The 14,709-nt window shown below is 38.2% G+C and overlaps 1 protein-coding gene across 2 annotated transcripts in view; it reads right to left on the bottom strand.

Annotated features, from left to right (window-relative positions):
* Positions 1-14,709, bottom strand: part of prkar2aa (protein kinase, cAMP-dependent, regulatory, type II, alpha A) — a 36,460-nt gene that overhangs the window by 3,174 nt on the left and 18,577 nt on the right. For both annotated transcript variants that reach the window (XM_083894498.1, XM_083894497.1), the window contains exons 3-9: positions 9,306-9,341; positions 4,604-4,740; positions 4,124-4,230; positions 1,130-1,271; positions 687-788; positions 512-586; positions 282-347 (exon numbers count right to left, since the gene is read on the bottom strand). In XM_083894498.1, coding sequence (XP_083750624.1) covers positions 282-347; positions 512-586; positions 687-788; positions 1,130-1,271; positions 4,124-4,230; positions 4,604-4,740; positions 9,306-9,341 — 665 coding nt within the window. The remainder of the gene's footprint in view (positions 1-281; positions 348-511; positions 587-686; positions 789-1,129; positions 1,272-4,123; positions 4,231-4,603; positions 4,741-9,305; positions 9,342-14,709) is intronic.

The following is a 14,709-nucleotide window of genomic DNA, read 5'->3' as shown; positions in this document are numbered from 1 at the left end:
ATTGCGATTCCCGCTGTTGCTAGGCAAAAACACTTTTGTACTCTGGTGGGTTTTAATGGGGAGTGTGGGTTGTCACGATCAGAATCCTCTGCATTGTAACTAGCTGAAGAATAAAACCACTATTATGTTGATGCATATTCCTGAACCAACAAAAACATAGAATATTTAAAAGCCTTTAATGAATGGGTTCTTCTGGATGCAAGTTCTCATTCACAGTAAAAATGTAAAATGCAGAGAGCGGCAGTGGAGAAAATTAAGGAATGCAAGGAGAAGCATCTTACTTTGCTCTTCATCATGATCTTGACCTCTCCAGATTCTACAATGTAGAAACAGTCAGCCCCATCTCCCTGAGGAGGAAGAAAACAGTCAAGTTATCACACTTATACACTAAGAAACAGCTCCTCAGCAGCAGGAATTAGGCCTTGATTAATATAAATGAGGAGACCCCAAATGCTGGAGGGAGTCACTGTCTCCCTGTATGAAACCTAATTCAGCTATTACTGGTTCTTACCTGTGTGATGATACGCTCACCATCTGAGAACTGCTTCGCTCCTAATACGTCAACTATCTTCATCCTCTCTGTTGCCTGCATAGAGGAAAGAGGGAGTTGTATTGGGAAGTTGAGAGAGAGAAATAATGGGCAGAACTGTCGATGGTTAACCTTTGCATGTTAGATATAAACTCACCTCCAGTGATTTGAGTAAAGGTACCGACTCGATGAACGACTCGTACATCCTTCTTTTCCTGGCATTGTTCTTCAGAATGAGTCTACGAAATGTGGCACGGTCCTAGGGACAACAAACATGAGTAAGCCTCTCTGACAGTTTGACTGTGTGGTCCTTCTCTGAACAACCACTAGGGGGAGCAGCAGCATAAACAACAGGGCAGAACACTGGCTCCATTCACAGATAACAGGACTCCATTCTTAACATGGTTGGGCATGTTAGGAATCATGCCTTAGGAACCCAACATGGATAATTTCACATGAATCCCAGCATTGGGTTATGTGCTCAAAAAACAACTATAAAATGGTATTTATTACCTTAATACAGTAAGACTACAACAACTCACATATCATGTTGTCTGCTTTTACAATTTATGCAGATTTTTTTCTATTTGGATGTCTTACCAGACCCCATAATGCTCCCTCCTGAGTGGCAATGATGGTGGCAGCACGTGGCGTGTTGTACATGAGTGCCAGCTCCCCGAAGCTGCCCTTATTATCATACTGACCCACGCACGTTCCTGATACCACGATGTCATACACACCCCTGGAGAGAGAAGAGACAGCAATGGAGTGTGAGGGAATGAGGCAAACCAAATGAATGAGAAACAGAGAAATAAAATGAAGTCCAAAAGCACACAAAGAAAATACTACTACTACCAATAATAATTTATCTATATAATTGAACCAAAATCTAAGATGATATAGGTGTCCCATCCTGTTATTTAGGATTAAAACTTTGCAGCATCGCTTTCCATAATGATTTTGTCATGCTGGAAAGCTAGCCCATCCTCTCATTTGCTTCATGAGGGGGCTTAAACCCATGTCACTAGTAGAGTATTAACACTTACTTAGTTAGACTGGATTACCATGACGAGAAGACCATGGTCATTTGTGTTGTCACTTAGCGGAACTCAATTTACCGGTATTCAAACCTACTACTTGCCTGTGATTTTTATTAAGGCATCATTTAATCTATGAAAGCGAATCTTTAACAAATTAATAAAAGTCTTTCTATTTGATTTCAAAGGTGAGATTAAAAAGAAAAAGACCAAAAAATAAAACACCTTTTTTACTGGGAAACACAAACAATACTACCAGAACTGATTGTGGGAGCGTTTGTGCGTATACAGCAGCAGTGCAAGGATGGGCGGGGAAAGCATTTATGTTGTCTAACTGCGGAATGGACGTATTTTTTGAGCTGTAGATTTCACTTTTTAAAAATGTTCATGGGCAAATCTTTGCGTTACCACAATGCTACTGTTGCCTCCATCTGTCTTGAAACAAAATAAATCACTTCCTGTGTGCACCATGAGAATGTTGCCCAGCAACAAAAGATCTAAACACTGCTACATTGAGAAACTCACTGTTTGTCGTGTGGAGCTGTTGGGCTTAATCATCACTGCATGAAGTGATTTGACAATGGTTTGAATGCAAAATAATAGTTGCTTATATTTTAAAGTTCCTCATTTGAGTTTTAAGTCATCAAAATTTCTCATTATTTATTACAACCAACAAGCATGTGAGGTGGATAAATACACACTCAAACAAACGGATAAAATGAGAATAAGGCTGCACTACTTCAAAGTGTGCCATTAAAGCCAGAGGACAAAATGGTTGTAACTTCCGGCATAGACAGGATGTGTGCATAACAAGGATTTTATCTTTCTTGTCAACCCGTGGGCATGGCCCTCAGTGATAAGTACAAAAAAAGAAATGTTTCTTGGGTTTGTTGGCTTCTCAGTAATTTGTAAACAATGAAGACCTTTCAGTGTCATATGAGAGATACAATGAAGTACAATGGTAAAAAGAAGATCAGAGGAAGCTAAGCAGTTCATTCTAATTTTTCTATATTATTTATAATGACTTTTAGATGTGGCAGATGCAGCTATTAAAGCCCTGTCAAAACAGTCACAACTCAGTGCCACAATGGTCATATGAACATAATTTACACGTCATCAGTCCCATTATACATTTATTTCCAGGTCCCTGAGTGAACTCCACTTCCTTCCTTCCTTCAAGGTCTCCAAACACGATTGTTCACATTTGTCTGTAAAAGCTGGTCCTTATGTTAAGTTTAGTACTACACAACTGAGGGCAGCTAAATGCTTACAGGGCATGGTTGTGTTGAGATTTATCATTTTGAGTCAGCTGTGCCTTGAAACCGCTAGCAGCTTTCACAGCCAACAGCGAGAGACCCATGTGTTTATATTGATGGCTAATATAACCAAGCAAAGTAACTTTATATATCAGATTTAATGACCCAATAAAAAGACTTCATTAAAAAAAACCTGAACAATGTGGTACTTTATCCTGTTTTGTTTCCTGCTTTTCTTTTTAGTTTATCTCTCCCATCTCTGTGTGTGTCCATGCTCACATCCCACCCTGCGGGTGACATTAACTACCACCTATGCTTTTTAACAGGCCAGGGGAAACTCTGGGAAAGTATATGACCAGGCGAGTGTGCTGCTCTTAAAGGTCATGCATGTCTCATGTCAGGGAGCACACTGTGTTATACAGTGTGTCCACAGATGGAAAGATAGTGCACAACAACAAGTGGAACTAAAACTACTGTGATTGAGTGATATGTGCCATGCCAAGAATGACAAGGTGCTGCTGGGTTGGGATCAACAGTAAGCAATGAGCAAAACACTGGTAGGTCTGTTCTCTCTTTGGTGGCAGAGTTTAAAAACTTCCACCATCTTGTTTTATGTTAAGTAATCACATGAACTATTGACGCATGAAGGATAAATGTTAATTCCTCTAAGCACAGTGAAATCTCAGGGACTCACAAGAAAATGTGTCAAAATTAATTTAAAATCAAAGTCAACAATCATTTCACCATTTTACCTGATTTCAATGTTGTAATTATAATTATTAATACTAATTTACAAGTATACATTTTTCACATCTTGAGAACACTCAGTTTATTACTGCCACAGTATATTACTCTTTTCCAATCCATGTAACAAAACCTCTATGGCCTTCAACGCACTGTGTACACAGCAGCTCACATTGTTTACATTGACAATATAGGAGGGAAATTACATCCATGGCCTTCAAAGATACCAAACAGAAATGCACACAGACCATAATCATGTAATAGCTATTAGAACCATAACCCCAACAGTAAAGACAACCAAACTGGCTGCTGCACTTTTCCAATAGATTACAAACCTGTAACTATTTGCAAATATTATATTTTCCTCTGTGTATGTTAATGAGCATCCATTTGAGTCAATCTAATTCTCTTCAACTGAGCCAGTTCTGTAACTGGGCTATATAAAATTTGCTTCTTTATTTTTTTCAGTCATTAAAGCTGACTACAACAACCTGGTAGTATCAGATTGAATAAACTAACCCAGCTTTAATGACCCAGCATGGGTGAATGCCTCTTACCTCTCTATGACATAGAAGTTGTCTCCATCATCTCCCTGGTCGATGACATGATCCTGGGGTTGAACCACTGATTCAAACATGGCGTCAAGCACCTGAGAGAACTGCTCCTGTATGGTGGAAAAAAGGAAGGATGTCAGTGTGTGTGATGTACAATGGAGAAAGTATGGGGTATATATATTTTTTTAAATACAATAAAAAAATATTGTATTTTAATGAGATGTAATGAGTAATACTTTACCAATGTGAACAGTTAACATAGTGCAAATAATATCACCCAGATTTTAGATACAGAAAACAAAGGAACAATGTAAATACGCAAGAAGAAAAGGTTAATCTTAATGGGGCTGCTGAATGGGTCGCTGAGGATCTTATTACTGTAGAAATGATTTTCTTACACTCAAATGTTTGTGAATTGTTTTCTGCACCAACATGTGTCTGAATACACACATTTTCCTTTGTATGTTTCAAAGTATTGTTTACCTGATCTAGCGTTTTGAAGAGTAGGATGTCTCGGCAGGCCTCCTGCAGTCTGCAGCGCTGCTCATCTGTTTTTGGGTGAACCACTCTGAGCTCTGTGTCCTCGTCGTCCTCATCTGGGTTGAACGCCTCCGCACACACTAGAGAGAAGACACGTAATCCCCCTTTACACACTGCAATAACATGTCCTGGGTGATTACATTGTAATTAGACAGAGCAAACAGTGCAGGTGAGAGAGTATCATACAGTCCAGAGATGAATTAAGTCACAGTAGTAATTACGTGTAAATGCTATGAGAGCCTCCACATAACCTTGAAAACAAGGATATGTAAACAAAATAAATCAAATAGCAGCAACAAATGTTGCTGGCAGCTCAAGCAGTGACAACCTTGGAAAAAACTGCACTACCACCACCACAGGCATCATTAGGATGTTGAAACATCAAGGGCTTAACCCAGTGCAAATTAATGTCAGAGGTGGGACACTCCGTTCCTTTTGAGCTATGACAAAATGCATTAACACAGTCTATTCTCTACCAATCTGATACTCTCATCTTCTTCATCCGTCTGTCACATCTCCTCTGCGCTCTCCTCAAAAATCAGCTTTTAACAACCAAAATCAAACCAAGCTATACCACTATTTTTAATGCAATAATTACAAAAATCGAATGAATAAACACTTTCATAACAATTTAACTACATGAGGTATCAGTATTATGTACGATTACTACATTTGACATATCTTTGGTGACTACTGCATGCAATAATCACACCCTTAAGATATGATTTGATATGCTTAGGGAAAACTTGTGAAAAAAATTCCAGAGAACATTGAGCTGGACTAAAGAGTAAAGATGCCTCACCAACCACTTCTTTTCATATTCTAACTCATCTGCTGATAATTCAGCAGAATTCTCCTCTACCTCCTGTAGTTATACCCTCACCTGTTCCCTTTATCCTCCTTTTTCAAAATGATTCTGAAATCCACAATCTTCATGTCCCAGTTCAAGGAAGTAGTAGACAAATTTTTTTCCCCCACCACCAGATATTTTGTCTCCTTCTTGCTTACACACTCTGCCAAGTTGTTAGAAATAAATGTGTTGGACTGAATGACTCAAAAGCTTTTTGGCGTTTTTGACCAACAGTATCACATTTTCAGGCCTTCAATGCATGTTTGGGCTATTCGCAAAACATTCAAGACACAAAGTCCAACAGTGTGTCTTCAATGGTATGACTGAAAATTGGCAGGTTCTTATCCAGTAACTTGCACTTGTGCAGACAGGCAAGACTGTGGAATTAAATCCAACCTCTGCAGATTATACACAACAGATAGTGACATCATAATAACAGACAACTTGTATTGTGGACACAAAATGCAAAAGATATAAAGAAGCATGGTACAAACACACAAACACTTGGTGTAAACAACGTACAAGGAAGGTAAGGCACAAAGAAAGATATTGAGAGACACTATAAAACTGAATGAGTAAGGTTGCTAATAAGAAACAATAAATGTTTTAAGATTGCAATAACCATCTCATTAACATGTACGACAATTATATTAACTATTCAAATGTTTCTAATAAGGGCCAATAAGTGTCTTCACAAAATACATGTGTTCATTCCATTTTTTGAATACCAATGTAATGGACTTACTTATATTTATAAGAACGTAATATTGTTGTCAATTACTGCTTATTACAAAGAGCTTAAAATAAAGTGTTTCCAGATATTGGACAATCAAAGTGAGACAATGGACCACAGGAGAGAGGAGGACATCAGCACTACAGGACACTAAAGAAGCCCAAAAGTGAGGAAACGATACATGCATGAGGACATGTTTTGCCACTTCGGAAGACAAACACTGATAAGGTCATTTTGAAGTTGTCACCGAGTAGCTGCGTTTCTTGCAGGTGCATAGAAACATACTTCACAACACTTCTTACATGACATTTACCAAAAATGAGTCTCTAAGTGTGTGTCTATGTGTCCTCAGTTACATCTCATCTTCCAGCATTCACAACAATCATACAAAAGGACTGCATAACTGCTGAATTGTTAATGTGTTCACTCCTTTTGTCCAGCTTAATCAGGGAGATTAATACAGTGGATAATAGAGCTGTCAATTTTTATTTGAAATTTGATACTATTGGGGTGTAAAGTTCACGTTTAATGCAGTCAAACGCAACCGGGAAAGTGAATGACATTAAAGCCTTACAGCTACTGTTACACAATCACAACGAAGGAGAGTATTAGAGAGGGAGAATGGTGGAAGTAAAAAAAAAAAAAAAAAAAAAAAAAAAAGATGCACAACTACAGGGTAGATTTCTACAGCTGCGCTCTCTCTCACTCTGTGTGTGTGTGTTTGGGGGTGGTGGGCAGCATCAGCAGCGACAGCATCTTGGAGATGCAAGCCCTCATGAGAGAAACTCCTCTCTCTGCAGAGAGCAAGCCACTGCTTTGGTGGAGAGACCAAGTAACTGCAACTATCAAAGCTGGCTCATAAATGTCTATGTGTGTGAGGGCGTGCACTCTGAGCAAGTGTTCTCATCCATCCAATATTGTAAATAAAAAGAGAGCCACACTCAAACCATTGGATCATTGGACTGGATTGGGAAAACTTGATCATCCCTGAGGGGCATTTTTGTTTACAACAGGAGTCAGGTCTGTCAGGTTGACTTGTGTTTCTAGCAAGTGATATTAGAAATCAAGAAATTATGTTTTAACATAGAACCGATGAAACATTATTACATTTTAGTTAACAGCTGTCGGAGCTTCCTCCTGTTCTCAGTGATTTCCCATTCGGGTTTATTCCATCCTACTTTACAGAGTGCTGTATGATATGGATACTACAACACGAGCAGCACTGATACTAAGGCAACAATTATAAAAATCCATAGAAAAGTAATGGAACCTGTGACGTTGGTGGAGTAATGGGGGAGTGGCAATGGCAGCGCTTCTGAATGAATGACAGGTCAATATAAATGTTCAAACTTGATTTTGTATGAAGTGACAGCCAAGGGAAAGTAAAAAAACAAACAAAAAAAAAAACCATTTACGGTACATGGCATGTCTGAATCTGATTGATGCTGCTGATCAGGAAACATAACTCTAAAGCAAAAAAACAGCGATGTTTGAGTAAGTGTTCAGCTTTGCCTGCTGCATTCTTCACAGGTATGAACACAATTCAAAATCAGATAACAGAAAGTGCAGTCAGGTCCATCATGTTCTGCTTAACTTGTTAGTATCAGATTTTCTTCATTTCCCTAATGCTGTCAAACCCTCACTCCCTACCCTGGGCAGTAAAACAATATACTAAGACACCACAAAATAAACAAACGACTAGTTTGTGTTCCGCTGACAAGCCCCACTTCACTCATAATCTGGAGGTGTGATTGAATCTAATGCAATTACACAAGCAATGTTACGTTTTTATCTACTGTTCATTCTACACTACAAACTGTGCTATGCACAACTTCATGCTGTTTATTGTCTATCAATAACAATTTTGCCTGTTCATATATGTACATTCCTAAAATTTGAACTGGATTCATTTGGAAAGATCTGGCTCTTGAGCTGTGACCATGTTTATTGTTTACCAGCCGTGTGTTTCACATGAATTACCAACACTGTGGTGGTCCAGTTCTATAATGATCTGAAATACTTTAACACTCCTAAAACATTAAAAATGTTAATACCCACCACTAAGAAATAAACTGATAAACACTGATAAACTGGTGTTTTTATCAGGACCATCTTTTAAAATGGTCTACTTTTCCCACACACCTACTTTTGTAGTAACATCTCGAACATACATGAACAAGCGACACCTATAAAGTTTAAAACCACATAATTACCTCAACATCACACATTTAAGTCACTAATAAAGGCAGGTGGGTCAACAATGTTAGTAGGACAACAGTAAAGATAATCAGCTGACACACCCAGGGACTAATGGAAGCGCAGTGCTGTGAGAGGACGGTTGACATTCATTTACTCAAATTTAAACACTACAAAGAGCGTGAGAAAACAAGAGCACTGTACACACAAGATTACAACTCAGACGCAGAGACAGCACAAATACACAACAGCAGCTCAGTTTTACATTCACAGCATGTGCAAATAGACTCTGAGAGAGCGAGAGCAATCAGAGCGTTGTTCACATGACATTGGAGATACCTGAATAAGTATATTGGTATGATGAAAACCATACTTTTAAAATACATGTAAACATTTTAGTCCGACTGAAATTGTTCCAAATAAAAAACTTCCGAGTTGGACTAACACACCAAGATAATGCAATTGGGAGTCAAATTACCAATGTATACATTCAGTTGGGCCAGAGTCAGACTAAAGCTGTGGCCAATTCAGGCCAGTATTATGAGGAAACTGATTTTATGCTCTGTCAGCTTAAAGAATTGCAGATTTTTAACTTCATGGATGGTAGGTACACTCGGAATGGCACTAACTGAAGGGAGGCGTATTGCACCCTGATGTAGCAGAGGTGGACGCACTTAAGTCAAACCAATTCCCTGACAATCATCTTATTGAACAGCATAGTTGTGCGAAAACGGTAGCTCTTGATCTTGACACAACAATGCAAAAGGAAGCTGCAGGTGAAACACTTGGATAATTGTGTACACTATATTGGCCCTGGTGTGGATTACACACAAAGCATGACGTCAAACACACAAACACACACATACCTGACACTCTTCTGTTGAATCTGCTGGGTGGTGGAGCTGTAGACAGAGGGAGAATTGAAATTAGCATCATTGTTTGCATAACATTTAACACAATTTTGTGATTGCTTTCCAATTCCTAATAATGTCTGAAGTGAAAGAAAACTATTCAAAAAAAGGAAACGGACACAAAATAAAGACAGTGAATCAGAGTGACAGCCAGCATTGGAGAGAGAATGGTTTGACAATGATGATCAACAGATGAAGGCAAAAGAGGTAACGAGAAAAAAAATAAAAAGTAGTACATGCTCAAAGACAGACAGACAAAGAAGGTTAACTTCACAATTTCAACCTCAAGTCCATGAAAATTGTCATGAGTCAGCTGACTGTGACAGCTATAAATCAGACACGGCACCAGAAAAACAACAACAACAAACAACAAACAAACACTTTTGACTCAAGATACAAACTGCAAGACCAATAACACTTCTTCTGCCTTAATATTATGATTCATAATCTAACCTTTGGCACAATAAACTACAAATTATAATTTTATGGGAGTAAGCTGGAACAATACAAAAATTAAATAATTGTTCAAGAAAGTAATACGTCATCTACTTGTTAATCAAGCCCAGCTCATTGCTGCTGCTCTTTCAAAGCCTGGCATGTAGGTCACACCCTGTAATTGAAAAGTAAATGTCCTCCCTTACAAAAGATTACAGCCAACTGCCTTGTTTGTGAAATTGAATGTGTTTATATTATCATTATCATACAAAGCTGAATGATTGATTCATCTCTTATTTCTTGATTCATCGATAAGTTGTTTGGTTCATGACATGTCAGAAAATGTTGAAACAATTAAAATCGCTTGAAATGAAAATGTTCTCAAATTTGATCCACAAACCAAAATTATTCAGCTGTAACAATTTCTTTGTTATAATGTGACAGTAATGGTTAATGAAGTTTCAGATGAAATTCACATACACACCAAGTACGACAAAGCAGAAAAATGCAAACATTCACTTCTTGCATGAATATTTGAAATTGGATTTTTAAGTTAGTTGATAACCAGTCCTATGCTGTTAAAACTCATCCCGGCAAATGCAGAGGCCCCTCTTGCTGGTGTTGAACAGCTCCACTTTGAAATTTCAAACTTCGCACAGCTGAGCCCCACTGAGTGAACACAGGCCAAGAGGACACTGTCCTCCTGTCTGCATGATTGCTTACCGACTAGAACTGGCTTCAGGCTGTGCCTGAGGCAACTGGTAGCAAGCTAGCAAATACAGACTTGTATTGTACATGTCTGTAAAGCATTCAAATTAAACATATTTAATACAAAATTAGATTATACGGATTTCTTGACAACATCTGTATATCTGCTGTCTATAATGAATCCTGGCGTTGTGCAATGTTTGTAAAGTTTAAGGCCCATCGTATCCTTGGGTGTTTCTGTCCTTGTTGTGAATGTGTGTGCCTGCTGCAACAGGGTGTTAATTTAAACACACAAGCGGGTGAGGTCAGGGTCCTAAACACCTGCTTTCTCACACTGGGCTGACACAAACCAGCAAGGACATAGTTCACTGCTGCCACACATACACACACGCACAGTGTATGTCCATTGCTACGTTATTATTGTCCTGTCAGAGTCCATTAGATCTAGACTGTGAAGACAGCAGCCTGGGGGAAACTCACGCATACACACCACTTTCACCTGGTCACCAGGGGAGAAAGACGGAGTTTAACATTTCACTCTCCGTGGAGATCACTCAAAGTATCCCTCAACACAGAGCAAGCCAAAGCATGGTCTTAGGTTCTGCTGCACTGTGGCATCAGCTCTATAAAATGTTGCAGATATAGCACTTTTAAAACCAACAAAAGTTCTACCAAAGCACTAAATAGCTATTAAATCTGTATTTATTTAAACTACAACTCCCACATTAGTTACACTTCTACCAACAAGCACTTTGAGGGTGTAACCGAGGAATTTCAGAGTATAAAAACAATAACTCTTCGTTAAACTTTTTTTTTTTATATATATATCTCACCTACATCAGGCTATTTTTATGACAATGCCAAAAACTGGTCAATTTTGTGTAACTGTAAAAGAAAAACAGTTGATTGTTAATCATAAAAGGGGGAACAATTTACGAGGTAAAATGTACAGATGGTACCATCTTTAGTGTACCGCTTTATTGGAAAAATGTTTTTATTTTTAAATATCAGGGAACAGACATTCAAATAAAAAAAATAAAAAAACAGTGCGTGACTTTTTCTTAACCTGCCATGACACAGTGATCTGGATTCTGATCAAACAAAGACACACCCGGGTGAAAGACGTCTCTGGCTGCTTACGCTGAACTTTCAGACCTTCCTCCATATTCCTCCAAAAGCGTCACAAATCCCTCCCTCCCTCCCTCCGTCTGTCTTTTTTTTTTTAAAGAAAAGGATAAACTACAGAAATGACTATAAGTTCCATGGGAAAATGAAGTCATATGTCCAAAAACATATACAGTGGCATCATTTAATGTCACAGAACCTTCCAGCTGTTACTCATCAGTTTAATCTTCCCTGACATAGACATCCCATGACTTGGAATTAAAAATAAAACCATATTTTTACATTGGTGATGAAAATGACGGATTGTATTTATTCTTTACCAAAAAAAAGCAATATATAAAGAAATGTTATATCCTTTCACAGAGTTTTAAAAGAGAAAACAATAGTATCAAGTACCCCCCCCCCCCACCCCACATAACAACCAACTGGGAAGACACATTCCAAAATGCTGAAAATGATTTGCTTTGATTCACATCAAATTCATGAACAGGTCAGATCACAGTGGGCAGCCCAGCGAAGAGGAAATATGACTGAGGAACACACAGAGTAATGAAGAGCAACAAGTGCACCTAAAAACCAGGAAATAATTCATTTAGCACAGATGTTGTGGTACAGTGAACAATATAAAGGAACCTAAATAAGATTTGCATTTGCAAGTCAAAATGTCATTACTATGTACACATTTGCATGTATTTTTGTTGTTTTGCTGTTATCTTATTCTTAACATAGTTACTATACGTCCTCTCCAATACATCTTCCTTGTACAGAGGTTGTTGGGCTCATCTTACACTGGTTTAACATCAAGTTTGTCCACTAATTATACAATTAAAATTGTTAACCTGCACATTTTACACATTTGTTTGAGGGGGAATAAAAGTCAAGAGCACGACAAACAAGTGAACTTGTTTTGGGGAACATTTTCAGCCAAAATCAGAAATTGACTACCTGACCAAAAATGATTTTCTCATCAATTAATTATGTACGGTCGCCATAAGTCACACAAAATGCAGCCTTTCTGTTAAGAGCAGGCGGTCATACTTAAAATGTGTGCACGTGGTTTTGGTGTGTGGGTGCGTAAGTCTGAGTGTGCAATGCATGAAGTGCTCTCCCTACAGTCATGTGGCTGGGGGGTGTAGGTGATGGTGGCTGTATCAAGTGTTCGCCTGAAGTTGCCTTGGCAACCTAACACAAAGAAGATCTCATTGCCATAACAATAACCCCCCCCCCCCCTCGCCCCCCGTTCACTCCCCTCTCTCATCTATCCAGTTTGCACCGAGCGGTAGATCATCCCGCCTTTTCTAACTCCCTCCAACTCTCTCAATCCATCCCTATACTCACACTCACTGCCAGAACGGCATTAACAGATGGAGAGAGACAGAGGGAAGAGAACATTAAGGGGGGGGGGAGATTTAATAGACAAGAACAGTGACCAAAAAAAGTGAGAAAAAATTTCATGAAAGTGACATGTAGAATGCTACTGTAAATTAAACATAGGGGACCATAAAGAGAAAGACAAGTGGTTGTTATGAGTAGATATAAAGAAAGAGGCAGATAAAGGGATAAGAGTGACTTAAGCATGTGATAACCAATTATTCAACAAAAACAAACACAAACCAACACAAATGAGGAGAGAAATAATCAATGGGGGAGTGGAGAGAGAGAGGGAAAGAGAGAGAAGGAAGAGCCCACTAAGTGAATAAGTGAATAAGGTGTTTTCCATTGATTTCTCTCATAGCCAAGCTCAGTGTGTGACTTTCTGCCTGCTCAGTCCATCAATATATCAGCCAGTTTGCTGGAGGGAAGAATGAATGTGACTAACAAGGTGGCAAAATACTCATATGATTGCAAAGTTATCATATGGGCAAAACATAATATCTCAATATTTAGGGGAATTTCACGATGACAATAATTACTCAATATCATTTAAAATTGTATTTTTATTGATGTATTTTTATATCAATGGACAAATGATTCAGGAAAACAAGTACTTTCTTTAAACTTGGACTAATAAATGAACTACTGTGTAAAAACATTGAACTCTAGGTAAACATTCAGATGCTCTAATATAAAGTAAATTGTGCAGCACACAAGCAAAAACAAACAATAAAACTATTTCAAAGACTTAGTTGCCAGGGCTGGTGTCTCCATGTTTTCTCCCTATTATCATAACCACACGTGGCTAACCTGTGTGGCAGGGATGACGCTCATGAGAGGTCATGTGACTGAATCCTCCTGGGAATGTGTGGAGTTTCAGTGTTTTATCAGTTACTCAATAATATCAATGTGCATATCTTTGAAACAACAGTAACAATATTATCTTTGACTATATTTCCAAGACAACAAATGCAGATTAAAAGATATTTTCGGTGACAATTAAATGAGCGTTCATGTCAACTTTACAGCAGCGAAGAGTTGACTTTCAAGCGGGGGCTTTCAAGGAAAACTTGGCCAATTGGAGTCAATTTGGACAGGTCTGTTATTTGTCTGTCCACCTGCTGCTGCTCACACCTCCTAGTTTTCCACTCTTTTACTGGAACAAAAATGGAAGAGAAAAAAGACAATCTTGGCTTTTAAATGGATAGATCTGTCTGTGTCACTTTGGCAGCAAGTCAACCTACATTTGGAATATTCCATCTATTTGGCAGAATAAAATAGTGACAGCACAATGGATGCAAAAAGTCACATTATGAATAGTAACTAACTATTTATTTGTTGTATTAAATGCAATTAACTAAGCCTTTCTTCTAACTCTATTACCATACCAGTTAAATTGGCACACATACTGCAGATGTCCCTGTGAGAATAATACATTTAGACAGTGTATATAATTTGATTGAAACAACTCAGCGGTACATTTGTTAATTTGTGTCCATTGTAAAAATTGACTTTTCCAGGCATTTTCCTATTTCATCTTTCCCTGATTCTCAGACACAATGTAGCACAGAGTGACCACTTACTAAGCTGCCAAAACAGTTCATATACGTTTTGAGAAAAAACAGTGTATGTTTAACATATGACTCAATTGTAATAATGTTCTGATTTAATTAATTCAGAAGTACATTTCTTGAAAATAAATAAAATAAAGAACGTT

This window comes from Microchirus variegatus, assembly GCF_963457635.1.
Source record: "Microchirus variegatus genome assembly, chromosome: 9".
In the NCBI taxonomy this organism is placed as follows: domain Eukaryota; kingdom Metazoa; phylum Chordata; class Actinopteri; order Pleuronectiformes; family Soleidae; genus Microchirus; species Microchirus variegatus.
The sequence above is the reverse complement of the archived record's forward strand: the minus strand, read 5'-3'. Positions and strand labels throughout refer to the sequence as shown.